Here is a 22,353-nt window from a genome sequence, read left to right as displayed (position 1 = left end):
ATTGATGGTACTAAAGATTCAAATCATGATGAAGAATTATAATAAATAATTCAATTGAATTCGATTAAAGAAAAATAGAGAAAATTTAGAAAACAAAAAAATTATTTTATTTAGAACATGTTTAACATATTATGGTCAGTATAAAATATTATTTTTTTTTTTTTTATTTTTTTTTTTTTTTTGTTTTTTCTACATTTGTCTTTTGTTTTGTATTATTTTTGTTTTATTATTTACCATTTTAAATCATTTACAAAATTGGTTTTTCATATGAAATTGCGTTAATCTTATTTTTTATTTTTTATTTTAATTTTTTTTTTTATTTTAATTATTGTTTCTATTTTTTTTTATTTTAATTTTTTTCACAAAAACAAATTTATTTCAATTCATTTAAAATATATATATAAGGTAAATATTAGAAATTTTTAATTAATATAGAAATATGTAATTCTAATAATTATTATTTGTTTTTTTTTTTTTTTTTATATTTACTTTTTTTTTTATTCTATGATACTTCTTTTTTCTATTGTTTTTATTGTTGTATAATTAATTGTATATTAATAATGATATCTTCTATTGGATTTGAAAATAGATCAAATACACAAATGAAATTTTTTTCAAAATTTAAAAAAAATAATTCAGATTATGAAAAAGAAAAGGTAGAAGATGATTTAGTCAATGGAATTCCTTCACATCGTGTCATCAAAATGAACAATTTAAGATATTTAGATATTACAAAAATGGGACCCAACGAAGAGAAAATAATTTTTATTAGAAATGTAAGTTGTTTAATTAAAATTAATAATAATAAATTAAATATTAATTTTATTAATAATTTTTATTTTTAAATAATAAATTTAGAATATTGAACTTTTAAAATATGGTTATAAAGGTTTTGTAGTTCAAAAGAATATAAATTCAAAAACTTTTTTAAATGATCATAGTTATAATAAAAATGCATTTTTATTAAATGGTTTAGTAATAATTAATAAATTAAGTGAATCAGTATATCATGGAAGAGTAGTATTTGAAATGAATGAATTAATATCAATTTATTGCAGAGCTCAAGGTCATATTACTGGTTCAGGAAGTTCTGATCTTGTTATTGATGAGAATACAGTTTATAATCCAGATGGAAGCTATGAAAGTGTACCAAGTCAATATCCAAGACGTGTTTTATTAATCTTTGAAGTAAATTATAAAGCACAAACTAAAACTCAATCATTCAACAAATGTACCGATTATTTTGATACTGATGTAAACATAGTTTTTTTACTTCAATTATGGCCTTTAGGTGTTAGTAATTTAAAAAAGTTTTGTTTAGTTGTTTTTGATGGTAGTGTTAGTATTGTCAATCCATCAGCAATTATTTCATTTGGTTCTGAAGGATTTACAGCACGTGATATAAATAAATATAGAAGATTATCAAATCAACAAACACCAATTACAGGTTTTTTACATAATAATAATACACCAAATAATACACCAAATAATCCAATCTTCACCATTACCATTCAACCAAACTCTTTATTCTTTCCAAATCCACCAGCAAATGCTCGTCCATTAACTATTGACCTTTATGCTCTCAAACAAAGAATTGATTTAATTCCAATACCGTATTTAAATTAATTTAATATTTTTTGTTTCAATTTAGTTAAATTACAATATATATAAAAAATATGTATATATATAATAAAATAAAAAAATAAATCTATTTTTTTTTTTAATTATTTTTATTATTATCTTGTCTTTTTTAAAATTTCATTTTTTTTTTTTAAGTAGAATCATTGAATTTCAGTTCAGCAACAACGTCAGAATTATTACTCAAGACTTTTGATCATCATTGTGAATACAAACGTAGACCAAGTTGTGAAACTGTACTTAGACCAAAAAAAAAAAAATAAAAAAATAAAAAAAAAAATAAAAAAAAAAAAAAAAAAAAAAATAAAAGTTCAATTTAATTCAATTCAATTTGTTAAATTTAATAATCTCTGAAAGTTAATTTATTTGAAGAGATATAATCTTATAACTATATACCTTATTTCAATTGTTAAAAAAAAAAAAAAAAAAAAGTAACAATTAAATAAAATTAAATAATAAAAAAACAAATAGCCAAGTTTTTTTTTTTTTTTTTTTTTATTTCATTAACACTCATTTTCTTTTTAAAACACAAATCAAAGGTCCACATGTTTGGGAAGATATTTTATTTTATTTTATTTTTTTAATTTTTTTTTTTGTTGGTATGAAAATAAATAGATTTATTTTTTTTTTTTATTATTATTATTATCATTATTATTTAATTAATTAACAAACATTTTCAATTATTTTTTTTATATAAAGAATTTTTTTTTTTTTTAAATAAACTAAAATATTATTAAATTTAAAAAAATGGCAGGGTAAATTATAATTATAATTATTTAATTAAATTAATATTTTTATTATATTAATAGTTTATTTTTTTTATCATTAAATAAATTAAATTAGTCCGTATTATATCAATAGTGGTAGTCAAGTAAGTGGCGTTCCAACATGGGCATGGCCAAGATCTACTCAAGTTAATGTTGAAGTTGTTGGAGGTGGAAATGGACGTGTAAGATTTCAATGTGGATTAAGTCCTGATGAAGATAATGATATTCATAGCAAAGGTCAATTCAGTAGAAGTTTTGGTGGTGGAAGATTAACAATTACAAATATTGGTACTTCAAATCTTAAGGTTTGGACTGCTTAATTGCAAATCCTATCCTATTATTTTATTTTTTTTTATTTTAAAAAAATAAAAAAAAAAAAAATATAATTATTATAAAATAATGAAATAAAAAAAAAATAAAAGTAAAATTATTACTATTCAATATTGTTTATATTTTAACTTTTTTTTTATTTTTCAACATTCAAAGATGTACTTTTTTTAAATTTTAAAAAATTGGTAATAATCCTTGTTTTTTTTTTTTTTTTAAATTTTAAAATTTATTTAACATCCAATTCAACTGCTTATGATGAACCTGATCCCGATCCTGATGATGAACCTGAGCCTGATGATGAACCTGAACCTGAGCCTGATCCTGATGATGATGAGCCTGATCCTGATGGTGGTAATGAGTTGCTGCGGTTAGTAATCGTTTGCCGAAAGAAGAAAAAAAAAAATAAAAATAAAAATAAAAATAAAAATAAAAATAAAAAAATTTACCTGAACCTGATGATGAACCAGATGATGAACCTGAACCTGATGATGAACCTGAACCTGATGATGAACCTGATGATGAACCTGATGATGAACCTGATGATGAGCCTGATTACCAAGAGTTGTTATGGTTAGTAATTTTTTTTTAAAAAAAGAATAAAAAAAAAAAAAAAAATAGAAAAAAAAATTTACCTGAACCTGAACCAGTTGATGCTGAACATGTTCCAGAACCAAAGAAATTCATATCAACGCTAACACCACACTCATTTCCATTACCAGCGTATTGTTTCATAGTTGGTGAAGTCCAACCACCAAATTCATAAAAGCTTGAATCAGAGAATGATGGATTATTATCATAGTGAGCATACCATAAGTCAACACCTAAACCACTTAAATTACCTACAGTTTGACTCCATTCACCAATTGAACTGTAAACACCAACATTAACCTTTAAAAAATAAAATAATAAAATAATAATATAATAAAATAATAAAATAATAAAATTGTATCCTATGGTTAATTGAAATCCATTACCAATATTTAAAATCTCAATTCTTTCTATTCCTCTCCTGAGTTCCCCCGACACTATAATATTCATTAATATAGTATTATAAACTTACACCAAGATTTTGGGCAGTTTCAACGGCTTCTTGAACAAATGCTGCGTTGTCACCTAAATCACCCCAACATCCATCACATTGTTCAACATCAATCCATAACATATTGTATGAAACACCATCATTTTGAAGTTGAGATACAATACTTTGGATTGCTGAAGATGATGGACTATTACCTGAGCTATAAATAAAAAAATAAAAAAACAAAGATTAGGAAAAAAGAAAATAAAAATAAATAAATAATTATTATTATTATTATCCTACCATTGATTACATAAGAATGCATAGAGATCAATTGTAGAAATACCAGCTGCTTGGGCACCTTGGACTGCAGAAGCAATTCCTGAAGTATATCTAATAATTTTTTTTTTTTTTTTTTTTTTTTTTTTTTGTATTAGTACTGAAATATGTTTTAAAATTGTTTTGTTTTTTTTTTTTTTTAGAATAATATTTACCCATAACCACCAGAAAATACTTGCATAATAACACGATCATTGCTAGCAGCTAAGCAACTCCAATCACTAGATGTAACAGAGTTTACTAAATATTTTAATGAGTTAGTGTTTGTTTGTTTGTTTTTTTTATTTTAATTTAAATTTACCTGTGTCACTATCAAAATCGATAGCACAATCAGCATTCACTAATGCAATAGCAACTAAGCATACAAGTAATAAACTAATTAACTTATTCATTTTATTTTAAGAGCAATATCAAAAATGAAAAAAAAAAAAAAAATCATTTTGAAAATGGGATTTTTATCCTTCGTTTTGAAAAAAAAAAAAAAATAAAATAAAATTTAAAAATAAATTTTAAAATTAAAATATTTGAAAAAAATAAAATAAAATAAAAAAAAATCAGAATAATCGTCAACCATTTCCAATTCCACTCTCAAAATATCTTAAATTTAAAAAATCACTTTTTGTTTTAGGAAAGTCACTTTATTTTAAAAATAACAAAATAAAAATTAACCAGGATGTAAAATATCTATTTTTTATAAAAAAAAAAAAAAAAGATAAAAATAAAACTTGATTAATTGATTCCCAAAAAAAAAAAAAAAATCTGCCAGATTTTTTTGTGTGAAGTTTTTTTTTTTTGTTTTGTTAAAAAAAAGTAAAAAAATATTTAAAAAAGGACCTATCCATGAATAATTGAATTATAATTAACTTTGTGTATTGTAATTTTTACACATACAAAAAAAGATTCACAAAATATATTTTAATTTATATTGTATTGGAAACATTTAAAAGTTTTTTTTTTTTTTTTTCATTGTTGTTATATATTATTATAATAATAATAAACAAAATAAAATAAAGTAAAAAAAAAAGATAAAAATATAAAGATTTTGGTTTTAATAAAAAATTAAAATTAAAAATTAAAAATTATAAAATAAACAATCATATTTATGTTTTTAACTAATAATAAAAAAAAAAAAATTAAAATTAAAATTAAAAAAATAATATTATCTGAAAATGAAATTTGTTATAAATAAAAATATCTCCTAAATCCACTACTAAATTCATCCATTAAATAAATTTCTTTTTTATTCTGCATTTGCGATATTAATTAATTTTTTTCAATTTTAATTAATTAATTTTTAAAAAAAAAAAAAAAATAAAAAGAAATTTTTTCATTTCAAATTAAATAATTAAAAAAAACAAAATTTTTTTAAAATGGTATTTTTTTTTTTTTTTTTATACATTAATATTTTTTTTTTATTTTTTTTATTTCCTTTATCACAACATGTGATTAGTTTATTGATATTATTTTGATTTCTTATTTTTAAAATTGGTTTTTTTTAAATGAGTGGAGATGAGTCGGTTGTTTTGTCATCTAAAGTATAACCTCCATAGGTTTGTTGTTGTTGTTGTGGAGCATATTGTGGTTGTGGTTGTTGTGGAACATATTGTGGTTGTTGTTGTTGGTAAACTGGAGATTGTGCATAATATTGTTGTTGTGGTTGTTGTTGATAGTTATACATTTGTGGAGCTTGTGTGAAGACTAAAGTTGGTGGATAATAAATTCTTGCTTTAACAATGAATACACGTCTAGCAACTTTTCTATAAGCTTCAAGTCTAATATTACGATTAGTATATTGAGAATTGATTTCTGATACAGTACATTTTAAGCTTTCTACAAACTAATAATAATTATAATTATTTAAAAATTAATAAACAAAATTTTTTTTTTTTTTTTTTTTTTTTTTTTTTTTTAATAATAATAAATAATACATACACGTCTATTTCTTGTAACAAGAATAATAATATAGATAATTACTACTAATATATTGAGAGCAATGTAAGAACCAATTAAAGCCATTGAATTATCCATTGAACCGAAAATTAATAAAGAGACCAAAGAGAATTGAACGAAAATATAGAGTAAAGTAATGACAAGGCCAGTTTTTCTGAAACTATGTATTAATCTATTTAATTTTTCAACAATGAATGCATATTCTTCACTTGATAAATTATTTGATAATTGAGATGGGTAACAATTTTTAAAACCAGTCACATTGTAACCACATTCATGTTCTGCTTGAATTTTATGTTTAGCCATTTGTCCAACTTGTGGAACAATTGCCATTGGTGGTGCCATAAATTGTTGTTGTTGTTGTTGTTGTTGTGGAGCATAAATTGGTTGTTGTTGTTGTTGTTGTTGTAGTTGTTGTTGTTGTTGTTGAGTTTGTTTTTCGTCAAATGCCATTTTTTGTTTATTTATTTTTTTATTTATTTATTTTTATTTTTATTTTTATTTATTTTATTTTATTTTTATTTTTGTTTATTTTATTTTATTTTATTTTATTTTATTTTATTTTTATTTTATTTTTATTTATTTTATTTTATTTTATTTTATTTTATTTTATTTATTATATATTTATTTTATTTAAATAAACTTTGTATGTTTAAGTTTTTTATTGAGGGGTGAAAATAAAACCTTTGATTTTTTTTTTTTTTTAATATTTTTTTTTTTTTTCCAAATTTTTTTTTTAAAAAAAAAATATCCCGTTTTTTCGAGTTGTGTTGTCACTAAAATTCAAGCAAAAACATTTTTTTTATTTTTTAATCAAAAAACAGGATTAAACAATTATTGTCCTAAAAAAATAAAAAAATAAAAAATTAAATCTTTTTTATGACTTTAAAAAAAAAACAAAAACTAAAAAAAATATGGAAATTTTTTTTTTTTTTTTTTTTTTTTTTTTTTTTTTATTATATAAAAATAATATTTAGAGATAAATGTCATAAAATTTTATTATTATTATTATTATTATTATTATTATTATTATTATTATTATTATTATTATTATTATTATTATTATTATTATTATTATTATTATTATTATTATTATTATTATTATTATTATAATGTAAAACTGGACAACTTTTTTTTTTTATATTTACAATTTAAAGAAATCAATGATTAAAGTTAAAATTTTAAACAATTTAAAATCATTTGGATGAGAGAAATAATTAAAAAATTAAGATTATATCAGCTTTTTTTTTGAAATCCAAAAATATTAAAAAAAAAAATAATAATTTTAATTTAACCAATGTCCCAACAACATGTTAACTTTTACCAAAAAAGAAGAATTCTAAAAATTTAATTTTATTTAAAGAGAATGAAAATAATTAATTCATTAATTTAATTCAATTAAAATTGTATTTAAAATCAATACTTTTATTTAAAATAATATTTTAATTCCATTTTAATCAATTTAAAAATTGGGTGAAATATGACTGAACATTTATTTATTTATATTTACAAAAACTTGCCAAAAAAAAAAAAAAAAAAAAAAAAAAAATTATAATAAAAATAACAATAAAATAATTTCTCTAAAATATAATAATAGATCTGTCCATTTATTTTCAAAAAAAATAAAATTAAAAAAAAAAAAAATTAAATAACACGTCATTTGATTTTTTTTTTTTTTTTTTTTAGGGAAATAATTAAAAGTTTTTTTGATCAAAATATCTATTTTTTTTTTTTTTTTTTTTTTTTTTTTTTTTTTTTTGACATGATATAAAAAAAAATTAAAAAAAAAAAAAAAAAAAATTCATACTCGATATATATTAAAAAAAATTAGTATTTTGATTGGAAAAAAAAGATATATTAACGAGTGGGTTAAAATAGGATTGTTTTTTGTGGGTTAAATTTTTATTTTTGAACCTCAAAAAAATATGCGCGGGAAAATTTCATTTTTTTTTTTTCATTTTTTTTTTTTTTTGGTTGCCTATCAGTGGTTTATTATAAAAAATTTGAAAAAAAAGATTTTTTTTTTTTTTTTTTTTTTTTTTTTTTTTTTTTTTTCAATTTTTTTTTTTTTTTTTCAATTTTTTTTTTTTTTTTTAATTTTTGATCCTGCTCCTCAATTTTTTTTTTTTTTTTCTAAAAATTTATTTATCACCAACACCTTCACCTTTTTTTTATACATTAAACTAATATAATTTGTAATTTAGTAAGTTATTCCAAATAACAAATACTAAATTTAATATTAATAAATATAAATAAAAAAAAAGAATTATTTTATTTTAATAACAATAATTCATCAATTTTTTATAAATAAAAAATTAAAAAAAAAAAAAATAAGAAAAATCATGGTTTATTTATATCAACACATAACCTTTTTTTTTTTTTTTTTTTTTTTTTTTTTTTTTTTTTTTTTTTTTTTTTTTTATAAATTTTTTTTTTTTTATTTTCAATTTTTTTATTTTTTATTTTTTTTTTATTTTTTTTCATATTTATATTTATCCAAATATAATATAATACTAATTTAATAATTTTAATTTTTTTAATTATTTAGATTAGTTTTAATTTTTTTTTTTTATATTTTTATTTCCTCATCAAAACAAAACAATATATAGCAAAATAAAATGAGAGAAATTGTACAAATTCAAGCAGGTCAATGTGGTAATCAAATTGGTTCCAAATTTTGGGAAGTAATTTCTGAAGAACACGGTATCCAAAGCGATGGTTTCCACGCTGGTGGTGAAGACGAACATTTAAAACGTCTCCAATTAGAAAGAATTAATGTATACTACAATGAAGCTAGAGATGGTAAATACGTTCCAAGATCTGTACTTGTCGATCTTGAACCAGGTACAGTTGATACCATCAAAGCCAGTCCATATGGTAAATTATTCAGACCAGATAATTTCATCCATGGTCAATCTGGTGCAGGTATGTTATTTATTCATTTATTTATTTATTATTTTTAATGATACATATATAATATTAACTTTTTTTTATTTATCAACTATCAATTTAAAAAAAAAAAAAAAAAAAAAAAAAAAGGTAATAATTGGGCTAAAGGTCATTATACTGAAGGTGTTGAATTAGTTGAATCAGTACTTGATGTTGTACGTAGAGAAACAGAAGGTTGTGATTGTTTACAAGGTTTCCAAGTCACCCATTCAATTGGTGGTGGTACAGGTTCAGGTTTAGGTACTTTATTGATTAGTAAGATTCGTGAAGAATTCCCAGATCGTATGATGTGTACATTTTCAGTTGTACCATCACCAAAGGTATCATTAACAGTCGTAGAACCATACAATGCTACCCTCTCTGTCCATCAATTGGTTGAAAATGCCGATGAGGTTATGTGTATTGATAATGAAGCACTCCACGATATTTGCTTCCGTACACTCAAACTCACCCAACCAAACTATGGTGATTTAAATCATCTCATCTCATCAGTTATGTCTGGTATCACCTGTTGTCTTCGTTTCCCAGGTCAATTGAACTCTGATCTTCGTAAATTAGCTGTAAATTTAATTCCATTCCCACGTCTTCACTTCTTTTTGGTTGGTTTCGCTCCACTCACTGCCAAAGGTGCCTCGTCATACAATCGTATCACCGTACCAGAACTCACCCAACAAATGTTTGATGCCAAGAATATGATGGCTGCTTCCGATCCACACAATGGTAAATACTTGACTGCCTCTGCTCTCTTTAGAGGTAAAATCTTCACCAAGGAAGTCGATGAACAAATGCACAACATTCAAACCAAAAATAGCAGTTACTTTGTCGAATGGATTCCACACAACATTAAATCCTCCATTTGTGATATCCCACCAAAAGGTACCCCAATGGCCGTCACCTTCATCGGTAACAACACTGCCATCCAAGATCTCTTCAAACGTATCTCAATTCACTTCCAAGCTATGTTCCGTAGAAAGGCTTTCCTTCATTGGTACACCCTCGAAGGTATGGAAGAATTGGAATTTACTGAAGCTGAATCAAACATGAACGATTTAGTTTACGAATATCAACAATATTCTAACCAAGAAACTGAAGAAGATGGTGGTGAATATCAAGAAGAACATGAAGAACATGAAGAACAAGCTGAAAATTAAATAAATAAAAAATAAAAAAATAAAAAATAACATATAAATTAAAATAAAAAATAAAAAAAAAAAATAAAAAAAATAAATAAAAAAATAATCATTATTTTATAAAATTAAATAAATAAATCAAATATAAAATTAATAAATAATAAATAATAAAATTAAAAAATCTTTATTTTATTAATAAAATTTTAAATATATATTTATTTATTAATTTTAAGTTTTAAAAAAAAAAAAAGAATATAAATAAATTAATATATGTTTTATTTATATTATTCATTTATATTTCTTCTAATTGCGTAATCAGTTATTGGATAATGAGTACAAAAATCAGTCATTATAATATTTGTTGGAACTTTTTTTTCTTCCAAATTTTCAAAAAACTTTAAAAATTTTGGAAATTCAGAATGATTCCAGTCCAATAATGAATTTGTAGTGATATGTAATAATTTTTTTGAATCAATTGTTAAGATACATTGAGCTACCCAAAATCTATCTTTATGATTATAGGTAACTTCTCTTGATAGAAATGATATTACATCTTTACTTGTATGAAATTGATTTGAATCATAATTTGATACCAACGATTTATTGGAGTACCAAAATAATGGTTCATTTTGAATTGAATCAAATGGTTGTTTACTTTTTTTACCATCATCATTTATAATACGTTTCTTTAAACCATTATCATCATAAATATTTATAATTGGTGTAAATTCTAATTCTCTAACTTTTACATTGTTACCTAATTGTCTATTTGCCAACATACCATCTAATTTGGATTTAATCATTAATTGTAATTCTTGATGTTGTTCAATTGATAAATATCCTAAATGATTCCAATGTAATAAAATTATTTCTTTTTTAAATAATTGTTGTTGTTGTTGTAATTGTTGTTTTTCATCATTATTATTACTACTATTTGGTTGTTGATAATAATTTGTATTTTTTATAAATTTAACTATATCATCTAAAACTTCGGAAACTGGAACTGAAAACATTGCATGATAAATATATAATTTACCAGTGACTGGATATGGTGCAACTCTAAGATCAAAATAACGGTAACCCATTGTTAATTGTTTAAATATATTTCCACTTTGAGTTTTTGACCATTTTGATACAATTGAATTTGGTATAAATGATGGTACTTTATCACCTGGTACTCTTAACGAACTTGATTTAATTCCATAGGTTGCAGCATCATGACTACCTGGTAAAACTAGGTCTCTAACCATTTTATCTTTAATTCTTTCCCAATTATTTGTCATCCAATTTGAGTATTGTTTAAACATCTCTCCTGAATAATCTACTGATTTTAATAGATTTCTTTCTTCAAAATGCGATAATTTAATTTTAATTGTATCTTGATTTGTTGTTGAATTATTTTGAAATTGTTGCCTTATAAAATGATTTTTTAATTTATAATTATGAATTTGTTTATAAACATTATTAATTGATACTTTTGGAAATTGGTGACTATGATGACGATGATGATTATTATTATGAAGTGGTGATAAATGAAGATTAGGTGGAAGACTATGATGATTCGTTTTAATATGATTATGATGATGATTATTTATATGATGATGATGATTATAATGATGATGATGATTAATTCCATTATTATTGTCATCAATTCTCCAATATTTTATATAATAATTTTTATTTGGATCTCTAATTATATTTGTATTATTATTATTATAGGTATATTCATCATTTATTTTCCAATGCCATATATAATCATCAATTACATTTGTATCATTATCATATAATGCTATTAAATCATATTTTTGTTGAATATCAGATTCCCACTCAATTTCAACTATTGTATCATTTTCATTAATTTTAAATTTATCATTTTTATTATCTTTTATTTTCTTTTCACTTGGTTTTGAATCTGATAAAGTTGATGTTGTTGTGGTTGATTGTGATGTTATTTCATTTTCATTTAAGTTTTGTTTGGGTTTTTTTTTAAACATAATTGAACTAAACATTTTTTTTTTCTTTTTTTCTTATATATAGAGATTTTTTTTTTTTATTTTTTTGATTTAAGATTTTTTTTTTTTTGATTGTGTGTTTTGTTTTTTTTTTTTTTTAAAATTATTTTATTTTATATTATTATAATTATTTTATATTTATATTTATATAATTTTAATTTTAAAATTATTTATTTATTTTTTAATTATTTTATTTTTTATTTTATTTTTTGTTTTTTTATTTTTTTATTTTTTGTATTTTAAATTTTTTTTCTTTTTTTTTTATGTTATTATTATTTTTTTATTTTTTATTTTTTTGATTATTTACAATTGTGTTGTGTTGTGGTGTTTTCACACACAAATAGATATCGTGATATTTTATTTTTTTTTTTTTTTTGTATTTTTTTTTTTTTTTTTTTTTTTTTTTTTTTTTTGAAACTTTTTTTTTAATATTTTTTTTTTGATTTTTGGGAAACTTAAAAACAGTTGGTCTAAAACTCTGGATTTCAAGGAAGTATTAATTTGGGGTTCGAAAATTTCTATCATTATCTGTTATTTTCAAAAGTTGATTTGTTTATGCTCATGATGTTTTCCAAGCTATGACCAAAAATAATCCTTGGATGATGACACCCACAAAGAAATTCAACCTTTTTTATTTTTTATTTTTTTTTATTTTTTTTCATTTTCTCGATTCATACCAGTTTTTTTTTTTTCATTTTCTCAATCCACACCAGTTTTTTTTTTTTTTCATTTTCTCGATTCATACCAGTTTTTTTATTTTTTTTTTTGATAAGTTGGTTTTTTTTTTCTTTTTTAAAAAAACGATCGAGATTAAATTTTCTTATATTTTCAAGATTCTTGTAGCGATTTCTTATTTATTGAGGTAATGTTCTTCGAATTTTAAAAGAATAGAATTTTTTAGGAATAATTTTATCAAAATATCAACAAAGCAAATTATTTTATAAATTTTAGTATAAAGAAATTAAGTTCAGCTCAATTATTATTTAAATAAAAGAATGAAAACAACTTTCGTAGTAGTTTCTTTTTTTTTTTTTTTTTTTTTTTTTTGCTATAAATTTTTTTTTATATTAAATTAATCATTTTTATTTAATATTAAAAAAACAATAACGAATCGAATTCTATGAATATAAAGTGTTAATCTTTTTTTAATAACAACTTTTAAAAAGATTGCAGTTAACAAAAAAAAAAAAACAAAGGTTTTAAAAATTTATGGAGCTTTTTATGAATCATTTAAATATAAAAATTCAATATAAGGACTTTTTTTTTTTTTTTTTTTTTTTTAATTGAATAGCGCAATTGTTAGTTGCTTCTCCTTGAGACGCTATATCTCTTTTATTTGTAATGTATTTACAGGGCCTCTGAAAGGGTTAGTTTTTTAGAATACACAGAAGTTTTTTTTTTAATTGGAAATGCTGTCGCGGAAATTTTTAAGCAAAAACTGACCAAAATGTAATAAAGCTTGTTAGCTTTATAAATATATATAATTAATAATTATATAATTGAATAATACCTTGTTATCTTTATTTAATATTAATTTATATTTATAATATTCAATATTGTTTATAAAATTATTCTTTAGTATTTATATTATTCATAATGAGCTGACAGTATTATTATTATTATTATTATTATATTATTTAAATGTGTGTCAACTATAATTAGTAATGTAATATGCATATTTAATATCTATTAATTTTTTTTTTTTAATAACATCACTCAATTTGAGTGTGTTCTAGGAGAGTTTATTTGTAGTTTTTTTTTTTTTTTATATTTTTTTTTTTTTTATTTTATTCTTATTTTTTTATTATTATTATTATTATATTATTATTATTATTATATTATTATTATTATTGTTATAGTTTTTTTTTTTTTTTTTTTTTTTTTTTTTTTTTTTTTTATGAGTAGTTGGTGTTATATACCTCAGAGAAAAAGACGACCAGAACTGCCCTCCACATATGGAAGTCTGGAAGTCGGAAAAAGAAAACTCACTATCAAGGATTCACATCAAATGCTGGAAAGCCTTTGATTTTATGAATTATTTGGTTCTCTGTTATTATTGTAGTGTTATCGTTGAATTTTATTTGGTTTCTTCTGTACCATATCGATTCCATAATGGCTCCTATCAGATTTGATGAGAATGGTGTGAGTAGTTTTCCGAGAACTTTTTCGCTCCATGGACCGTGGTAAGTGTTGTTAGAGTCTTTACAGACCTTTTGATAGATTGAGTCGATATCCTGTTTTATTGATTTGCATTCGAAGAAGATGTGCATAGACGACTCTTCTTCTTTACATGAGTGGCAATTCTCCACATGGTGTTTTGGAAGTGCCTTGAGTAGATACCTCCATGCTAAGTCTCTTCCTTTGATAGTTGTTATTGATCTGGCTTCTCTAAATGGTAGAGTTGGGTGATTAATGTTCTTTTGAATCAGTTTTTGACCTGTTGTTGGCTGGTGTTTGTTCCATCCCTTGTATTTGATATCCATCATGTTTCTATAGATTACTTTTAATTTTTGTTTGTTTTTGTATTTGGGTTTGACTTGGTTTAGTTTGAGAGTAATTCGCTCTCTTGGGTGGTGCAACAACTTCCAGGCTTTCATATGTGGAGGGCAGTTCTGGTCGTCTTTTTCTCTGAGGTATTGTTCGTATATCCATGCTTTCTGGGCATTGGATCTGGTTGCCATATTCCAGAGTTGCAGGCCTCCAATTTCATAGTCTCTTCTGCTCCTTTCTTTTTATTTATTAATTTTATAGAGTAACTTTATTTCTAAAATATCAAAATGGCTCGATTAGCTCAGTCGGCAGAGCGTGGTGCTAATAACGCCACGGTCGCAGGTTCGATCCCTGCATCGAGCAATTTTTTTTTTTTTTTGCAAGGCGAATGATAGATCGTTGGATCGATTACCCAAAATCCACATTCGAGATTTTGAAATGAATTACATTGTTTAATATTAATAAGTTTTTAATAATCATAAAATTAATAATATTCATAAACCTCACTTAATTGCTTTATAACACCAAACAAACTATGATCTCTCCAAATCATTTTCATATAAAAACATTATAGCACTAATACTACATCAAGTCTGGATCTGGATTTGCAATCAACTATACAGTGACATCAAAGTTCAAAATGAAGAATTAGACTACCAAATGGTACAAATCAGCCACGCTAGATTACATCTATAAAATCAAAAACTTTAAAATATCTTTGATTAAAGATCCTCAGTTAATCCACAACTAAAACGAATACATTAAAAATATAATCCGAATGCTAATGATTACTTGGGATACAGTAACAAAATTTTTGTAGATCAATTTATGTAAAACAAAAAAAAAAAAAAAAAAAATATATATATATATATACACATAAAACCAAAATAAACACTTATTATAACTAAAGATCTAAATAAAGATCAAGTAACTAATTAATTAATATCTAAAAAAAAAAAAAATTAATAATAGGAATGTCAATAAGAATAATAATTAACAATTGAACAATAATAATTAAAATAATAATTAATTTATTTAATTTTATATATTTTAGTGTTTGTTAAAAGCTTTATGGTCGGAAATAAGGAAAACTTAAAAATTATAAAAACTGAAAAAATGAAATAAAAAAGTTAGTTTTGATTCATGCTTTACAGCATTAATATAATATTAATTGTGAGTTCCTTTGATATTACATCAGATATGATTTTATCATCAACTCTACAGTGATTACAAAATTCAAGACGCTATATTAAACTACGATATTGTTCTCAAAAAATGGTATAAATCTGCAACCTTGAACTACATAAATAAATTAAAAAATTTTACTTTATATATGTAGTCAAGAGGAACACTTTCAATTTGTAAATGAGAATACATCAAACAAATTAAAAATATTAAATATCAAAATATCAACGAATACAGTATACCAAACACAGCCTACCAAATAGAGTAATTGTGGATCAATTTATTTAACTCTAAATAATATAATTATTAATAATTAATATCAAAAAAAAAAAAAAAAAAAAATTTCATTTTAACAGAACCTTGGCATATAGAAACACAATGGAATTAATAATTCATAACATGTGGGTTTGATCCGCAATCAATTGTAAAGCGAAAAACCCTCATTCTTAATTTCTTTATTTAATTTTTAAAATATTAGCTGGTACTTAAAAAACAAAACAAACTATTATTTATATCCTTTAATGAATAAACATTGATTAGTTGATATTATAAAAAAACTATTATTCATACATTTAATTTTAAATATCATCAAAACTGAATAAAAAAAAAAAAAAAAAAAAAAAAAATTTACATATTTCCAACAAATTCAGATCAAATAACTTTGAAAAAAAAAAAATTTATTATTTGTTCAATATGAAAACTAAAAAAAAAAAAAAAAATTCTACACATTCACTGCTCACCCCTCACGTCATCAAGAGCAAACATTAAAATTATACTCAACCCTTTAAAATTTTTTTTTTTAAACAAGGCAATGATGGAACTAAATTAATTCAACAATTTTAAAATAAATAAAAATATATCAAAAAATACATATACAACACATAATCAAATTAAATAATAAAATGTAATGCTAATCTTTTAAATAAACTTTATATATAAAAAAAAAAAAATAAAAAAAAAAAAATATTTAGGAAAAAAAAAAAAAAAATTAATAAAAAATTGGATATAACCAATCAGCTAAGAGATTTTCATTTTTTATTATAAAGTCTCCTAAAATAAACAATCATCAATGACCCCCAGATAAAATCTTATTATTAAATATCCAAAAAAAAAAAAAAAAAAAAAAAAAAAAACAAAATATTTTTCTTTAAAAAAAAGGAAAATGATGGATGTTTATTTTAGGAAATTTTAACATAATTCATCTATTGATCCAAATTAAAAAATTTTATTTTTTTTTAAAATTTATTATTATGAAGCCTATAAATATTTTTTATTTTTTTTTTTTTATATATTTAAACTTTTTTATTTCCCCTATTTTTATTTACAAATAATAATTATAATATAAATATACATTGCCTTTAAAAAAAAAAAAAAAAAAAATGGCATCTTTTTCATTAAATAGTGATAATACAGATAATATTAATAACAGTAATAATATAAAATTAGGGGAGGAAAATAATAATATACCCAGTTTAATATTAAATCAATTTGATAAAATAAAATTAAATATTGAATCAGATTTTAAAAATAATAATAATAAAAATAAAAATTTAATAAATTATAATAATAAAAATAATAATAAAAATTCAATAATAAATAATATAAATAAAAATAAAAATCATTATTCATACCATCAAATATGCTATGAACCAAAATTTAATAAAAATAAATTAATTAAAATTTGTAATAAAAATGAAACAATTTTAAATAATCAATTATATTATTGTGATAATGTTCATTTTCATAAAAAGTATTGTATAAATTTATTTATTTAAAAATTATTAATTTCAATTTTTATTAACATTTTTTTTTTTTTTTTTTTTTTTTTTTTTTAAAAATTAGGTGTTATTTTGACAAGAATGATAATGGTCTTTGTATTTGGTCATGGGAATTTGGTAAAAATGTAGTGATAACAAGATGCTTAACTCAATTTAGTTTTTCATTGGATTCAACAGAAAAAGGTATAGATCTTTACATTGGAAATGAATTTTTTAAGGGTAATAAAGACAAAAATGTTACAGAATATGTAAAGAGGAATTTCTACAAATTACCAATAGATAAAATACTTGGTAGCATATTCAATTTAGAGATGGATTTAAGTGAATATACAATTGGTTTTGGTAAATTATGTATAGTATGTATAATGAATGGTGGAAATTTTAATGAATTTGGTTCAAATCAAGACAATAATACTTTTAATTGTACTTTCAAACTTTGTGAAAATTTTCAAATCAATAATAGTAATAATAGTGATAATAGTAATAGTGATAATGATAATAACAATCAAAATAATAGTTCAAATAAAGAATCATTTTGTTTTATTAAAAAAGATATCAGTGTAAAATCAATTGAAAATAGTAATACATCATCAAGCAATTGGGTATTAACAAATAAACAGTCTTTGGTAATAAATAATAATAACAATTGTAATAGTAATTCTAATAGTAATAGTAATATTTTTTGTTTATTTGATTCTTCCCCAGTTCAATCATTACCACCTCAACATTTTCAACAAATTAATTTTGATAATAGTCTCAGTATCAACGTCAATAATAATAATAATAAATTATCAATCAATGGTGAGAAATCGATTTCGAGTTAATAATTGATAAAAAAATATTAGAGGTACACAAAGAAGTATTATCAAAGAATTCAGATTTTTTTAAAAATATATTTTCAGTTAATCGTACAGAATGGGAATTGGTTGAAGAAGGTTATTTAAATTATGAGTCACTAGAATATGTATTGAAATTGGTTTATTTTACAAGCTATGAAAGTTTAAGTTATGAAAATTTCAAATCGATTTCACCAGAACGAATCACCTACACAATCTATATATGTCAACATTTATCATTCTGTAAATTATTGAAATTGTTTGAAAGATTTATATTTGAAAATGTTGATTAGATAATATTTTTTTTTAATTAATTAAAACCAAAAATCAAAAAAATCAAAATAATTTAAAAAATTAAAAACAAACAAACAAATAAATAAATAAAATAAATATCTAAAAAATATCTTAAAGTTATTATTTTAATTTTTATTTTTGTTTTTATTTTTATTTTTTTTTTTTTATTTTTTTTTTTTTTTGGATTTAAAATAACCTTATAACTAATATTTTTATTATTTTTTTGTTTTTTTTTTGTTTATTTTTTTTTTTTTTTTATTTTTGTTGTATTTTTTTTATTTTTTTTTTTATTTTTATTTTTATTTTTTTAAAAAAAAAAAAAATGGAAGTTATAAAAAATGATTTAGAATATAAAGTAAAAATAAATAATAAAGATATTGTACCATTATATATGTTAGAAATTGATATAGATAATTTAACAGCAAAAGAAATAGAATTTAAAAGACCAATTTCATATCATGAATTTAGTTATGACACAAAATCAAATCAATATAAATCGATTAAAAATAAAAAGAAAGAAAAAGAAGAAAAAGAAAAAGAAGAACATGATGAAAAAGCAATAATAATAATAAAAAATCAATATTTATATAGTTCAAATTTAAAATATAAATATGAAACTGGTTGGGAGATGTGCTATATTGGTAGAGATAATCATAGTAGAGGAATTGCAATTTGGTCATGGGAATTCGACCCAAGATTAGAAATAACCAATCTATTTATAAATATGTTATTCATGACATTCGATCCAAATTCTATCATTAATTGGTATATCAGTACAAAATCAAATGAAGCAATATTAAAAGAATCATTTAAAAGAATGGATTCACATGAAGTTTATTCAATAATTACCGATCAACTTAATTTTACATTATTACCATTAAATTTACCAACTACACCAATTCATTTCGATAAAAAATTAGATTTAACTGATTATTTAAAATTAAATAATAAAAATAATAATAACAATAATGTAACTAGATTTTTCTTAGCATGTGTAATGGAAAATAATAAAAATGATAGAACTCAACTATTTAGATGTAAATCATCAAATTATTTCAAAAAGTTTGGTACTTCAAATACAAATCCAAATCAACATCCAGATCCAATTTATGATTATCCATTCACTATTCATTTTAATTTATCACAAAAATCTACAATTACAAATCAATTAATTGGTGATGAAGAAGAGGAAGGAGAAGAAGAAGAAGAAGAAGAACAAGATAATATTTATAATAATAATAATAATAATAATAATAATCACTCTGAAGATTGTAGACAAAATAATAATAATAAATTTAATCAATTAAATAATTTTTATTATTTTAATGAAGAAGATGAATCAATTGAATTAATTAGAAAAATTAAATTATCAAAAATTCATAAATGGGATAATGAAAGAGTTTTACAATGGTTATTCGATATTCAAGTTTATTCATTAATTAGATTATTTAAAGAGTTAAGAATTGATGGTATTAAATTATTAACATTTCAAATTGAATTATTACCAATATCATTCACTGAAAATAATATTGAAAAATTAAAATTCATTAAAGAATTAAGTAAATTACTATTAATATCTGGTCAAAGAAATGAAATTTTATTAAAATCAATTGAAGAAGAAGAAGAACAACAACAACAACAGCAAAGATTCACTAAATTTCAACATCAATATAATCAAAGTAAATCAACAATTTTATCATTAAAATCAAATTTAATACAAAATAAAAAATTAATTAGAAAAATTAAAATTAGAAATAAAAATAAAGATAATAATAATAAAGAAGAAGAAATTAAATTATTAAATGATGAAAATACGAGTAATTGTCAATTAATTATTCAAGGTAGAATTTTTAAAGCACATAAAGAAATATTAATTAAATCTAGTGAATATTTTAAAACGATTTTAACATGTGAATCTTTTGAAGAATCTACTAATGGAGTTATTAACTTTGAATGTGACATTGATTTAACCTCTGAATCGCTTCGAATTATATTAGAATTAATCTATATGCAAACCAATGACATTCAATTAGAATTTTTAAAAAATTTAGGTTTGAACCAACTAAAATCCACTTTAATTCTTTCCGACCGATTCTTATTAGTTGATTCGGTTTGTAAACTTTCGCAATTAATAGAAAATTTTATAATTTGGAAAATTAACTCTGAAAATATTAAACTAATTAATAATTTATTTGATTTCAACCAAAAAATCTTTTTTTTTACAAATTTTATTTTGCAATATAATAAATAATAAATAAATAACGAATAATAAATAATAAGAATAATAAAAATATCTTTTTTTGTGAATTTGCATATTAATAATAATATAAAATAATATGATGTGAATAAAAATAAAATTTAAAAAGACTGAATTGTTTTTTCAGTTTATTTCTCATTTTCAACAGTGGTGAATGTGGTCAGTCTACACACTAAAAAAAAAAAAAAAAAATTAAATCAAAATAAATAAAATTTAAATAGGTTATTATTTGAAATGATTAAAATTTTTTAAATTTTTAAAAATGATGATGTTTTTATCGAAATTATTTTTTTTTTTTTTTTTCCAAAAAATTAAAATTCTACTTAATTAAAATAAAATAATAATTTTTTAAATGAATATAATTAATATTGTTATTTTTTTAATAATTTTTTATTTATTTAAATCAAATGTAATTATAATTTAAATTTTAAAAAATAAAATTAAAAAAACATATTAATATTAATATTTTTTTAAACTGGAAAAAAAAAAAAAATAAAAAAAAAAATTTTAGTATAAAAAATATATTAAAAAAAATAAATTTGAAGTTAATGGACCTTTTCCTTTACCAATTATTGGAAATTTACATCAAATTACAAGTAAACCACATATAAAATGTCACGAATTAGTTAAACAATATGGTGACATTTTTAGAGTGTATTTAGGTGATAATAAAACAATAATGGTAAGTGATTATAAAATAATTGAAGAATTATTTATAAAGAATCATAACTCATTCTTGGAAAGACCAATTACACCATCATTTTCACATTGTAGTGATAATCAAAATGGTATACTATTATCAAATGAAAAATGGGTAAATAATAGAGAAATGATTCAAAAAGCTATGAAAAAAGGTATTGTTAAAAGTGTTTATGAATTATTAAATAAACAAATCAATGATTTAATTCAATCAGTTAAACCATTTTCAGAAAGTGGTGAACCATTAAACTTTCGTTTATTTGCCACAAGATTTACATTATCAACTATGATGACTTATATTTTCAATGAACCATTATCATATAATGAAAATTTAGAAAATGGGACAGTTTTGTACATGTTTAGAAAATATTTTTGTCTTGGCTGATGTTGGTCATATTGGTGATTATATTAGTTTCTTAAAACCAATTTATTCTTTATTTTTAAAATTAACAGATTCAAATGTTCCATTAGCAAGAGATTATGTATATAAAAAATTTTATGAACATTTAAAAACAATTGATAATGAAAAAGAAGAGTAAATATATATTTAAAAAATTTATTTTTTTATTATTATTATTCTAATAATTTTTTTTTTTTAAAACTTTTTAGAAATTATGATTTATTACATACATTTATTAAAGAAGTTGGAATCAAAGATAAAGAAAGTGTTAAATCAATTGT

General features: G+C 20.9%; 10 protein-coding genes, 1 non-coding gene and 1 pseudogene across 11 annotated transcripts; 7 read left to right on the top strand and 5 right to left on the bottom strand.

Annotated features, from left to right (window-relative positions):
• Window positions 1–560: 560 nt before the first annotated feature.
• On the top strand, window positions 561–1,626 carry DDB_G0270600 (hypothetical protein; the record flags this gene model as incomplete). The annotated part of the gene is made up of 2 exons (XM_002649151.1): window positions 561–776; window positions 859–1,626. 2 exons carry the CDS (start codon window positions 561–563, stop codon window positions 1,624–1,626), a joined length of 984 nt encoding a protein of 327 aa, XP_002649197.1.
• A 759-nt stretch (window positions 1,627–2,385) lies between these two features.
• On the top strand, window positions 2,386–2,725 carry DDB_G0295751 (hypothetical protein; the record flags this gene model as incomplete). The annotated part of the gene is made up of 2 exons (XM_002649150.1): window positions 2,386–2,393; window positions 2,482–2,725. The coding sequence occupies 2 exons, from the start codon at window positions 2,386–2,388 to the stop codon at window positions 2,723–2,725; spliced, it is 252 nt and encodes an 83-aa protein (XP_002649196.1).
• A 260-nt stretch (window positions 2,726–2,985) lies between these two features.
• On the bottom strand, window positions 2,986–4,484 carry cf45-1 (component of the counting factor complex; the record flags this gene model as incomplete). Its single annotated transcript, XM_641072.1, has 7 exons — window positions 2,986–3,077; window positions 3,182–3,283; window positions 3,368–3,623; window positions 3,796–3,973; window positions 4,057–4,146; window positions 4,248–4,332; window positions 4,394–4,484. The coding sequence occupies 7 exons, from the start codon at window positions 4,482–4,484 to the stop codon at window positions 2,986–2,988; spliced, it is 894 nt and encodes a 297-aa protein (XP_646164.1).
• Window positions 4,485–5,587: 1,103 nt separating this feature from the next.
• DDB_G0269664 (hypothetical protein) lies at window positions 5,588–6,495 on the bottom strand (the record flags this gene model as incomplete). Its single annotated transcript, XM_641071.1, has 2 exons — window positions 5,588–5,929; window positions 6,025–6,495. The coding sequence occupies 2 exons, from the start codon at window positions 6,493–6,495 to the stop codon at window positions 5,588–5,590; spliced, it is 813 nt and encodes a 270-aa protein (XP_646163.1).
• Window positions 6,496–8,660: 2,165 nt separating this feature from the next.
• tubB (beta tubulin) lies at window positions 8,661–10,142 on the top strand (the record flags this gene model as incomplete). The annotated part of the gene is made up of 2 exons (XM_641070.1): window positions 8,661–8,967; window positions 9,082–10,142. 2 exons carry the CDS (start codon window positions 8,661–8,663, stop codon window positions 10,140–10,142), a joined length of 1,368 nt encoding a protein of 455 aa, XP_646162.1.
• Window positions 10,143–10,405: 263 nt separating this feature from the next.
• Window positions 10,406–12,130, bottom strand: DDB_G0269228 (phosphatidylinositol-specific phospholipase C X domain-containing protein; the record flags this gene model as incomplete). The annotated part of the gene is made up of 1 exon (XM_641069.1): window positions 10,406–12,130. The coding sequence occupies one exon, from the start codon at window positions 12,128–12,130 to the stop codon at window positions 10,406–10,408; it is 1,725 nt and encodes a 574-aa protein (XP_646161.1).
• A 1,994-nt stretch (window positions 12,131–14,124) lies between these two features.
• Window positions 14,125–14,619, bottom strand: DDB_G0269662 (hypothetical protein; the record flags this gene model as incomplete). Its single annotated transcript, XM_641068.1, has 1 exon — window positions 14,125–14,619. One exon carries the CDS (start codon window positions 14,617–14,619, stop codon window positions 14,125–14,127), a length of 495 nt encoding a protein of 164 aa, XP_646160.1.
• Window positions 14,620–14,726: 107 nt separating this feature from the next.
• DDB_G0269660 (hypothetical protein) lies at window positions 14,727–15,176 on the bottom strand (the record flags this gene model as incomplete). Its single annotated transcript, XM_641067.1, has 2 exons — window positions 14,727–14,861; window positions 15,126–15,176. The coding sequence occupies 2 exons, from the start codon at window positions 15,174–15,176 to the stop codon at window positions 14,727–14,729; spliced, it is 186 nt and encodes a 61-aa protein (XP_646159.1).
• tRNA-Ile-AAU-5 lies at window positions 14,914–14,986 on the top strand. The gene has a single exon. It is a non-coding gene; the product is annotated as a tRNA-Ile (tRNA).
• A 2,011-nt stretch (window positions 15,177–17,187) lies between the features above and the next one.
• Window positions 17,188–18,715, top strand: DDB_G0270598 (hypothetical protein; the record flags this gene model as incomplete). Its single annotated transcript, XM_641066.1, has 3 exons — window positions 17,188–17,558; window positions 17,651–18,405; window positions 18,489–18,715. The coding sequence occupies 3 exons, from the start codon at window positions 17,188–17,190 to the stop codon at window positions 18,713–18,715; spliced, it is 1,353 nt and encodes a 450-aa protein (XP_646158.1).
• Window positions 18,716–19,038: 323 nt separating this feature from the next.
• DDB_G0270596 (hypothetical protein) lies at window positions 19,039–20,967 on the top strand (the record flags this gene model as incomplete). Its single annotated transcript, XM_641065.1, has 1 exon — window positions 19,039–20,967. The coding sequence occupies one exon, from the start codon at window positions 19,039–19,041 to the stop codon at window positions 20,965–20,967; it is 1,929 nt and encodes a 642-aa protein (XP_646157.1).
• A 358-nt stretch (window positions 20,968–21,325) lies between these two features.
• DDB_G0270904 lies at window positions 21,326–22,057 on the top strand (annotated as a pseudogene; the record flags this gene model as incomplete).
• Window positions 22,058–22,353: the final 296 nt, after the last annotated feature.

The sequence above is a fragment of the Dictyostelium discoideum genome (assembly GCF_000004695.1).
Source record: "Dictyostelium discoideum AX4 chromosome 1 chromosome, whole genome shotgun sequence".
Lineage (NCBI taxonomy): Eukaryota > Evosea > Eumycetozoa > Dictyosteliales > Dictyosteliaceae > Dictyostelium > Dictyostelium discoideum.
This window is presented reverse-complemented; position numbering and strand designations above follow the sequence as displayed.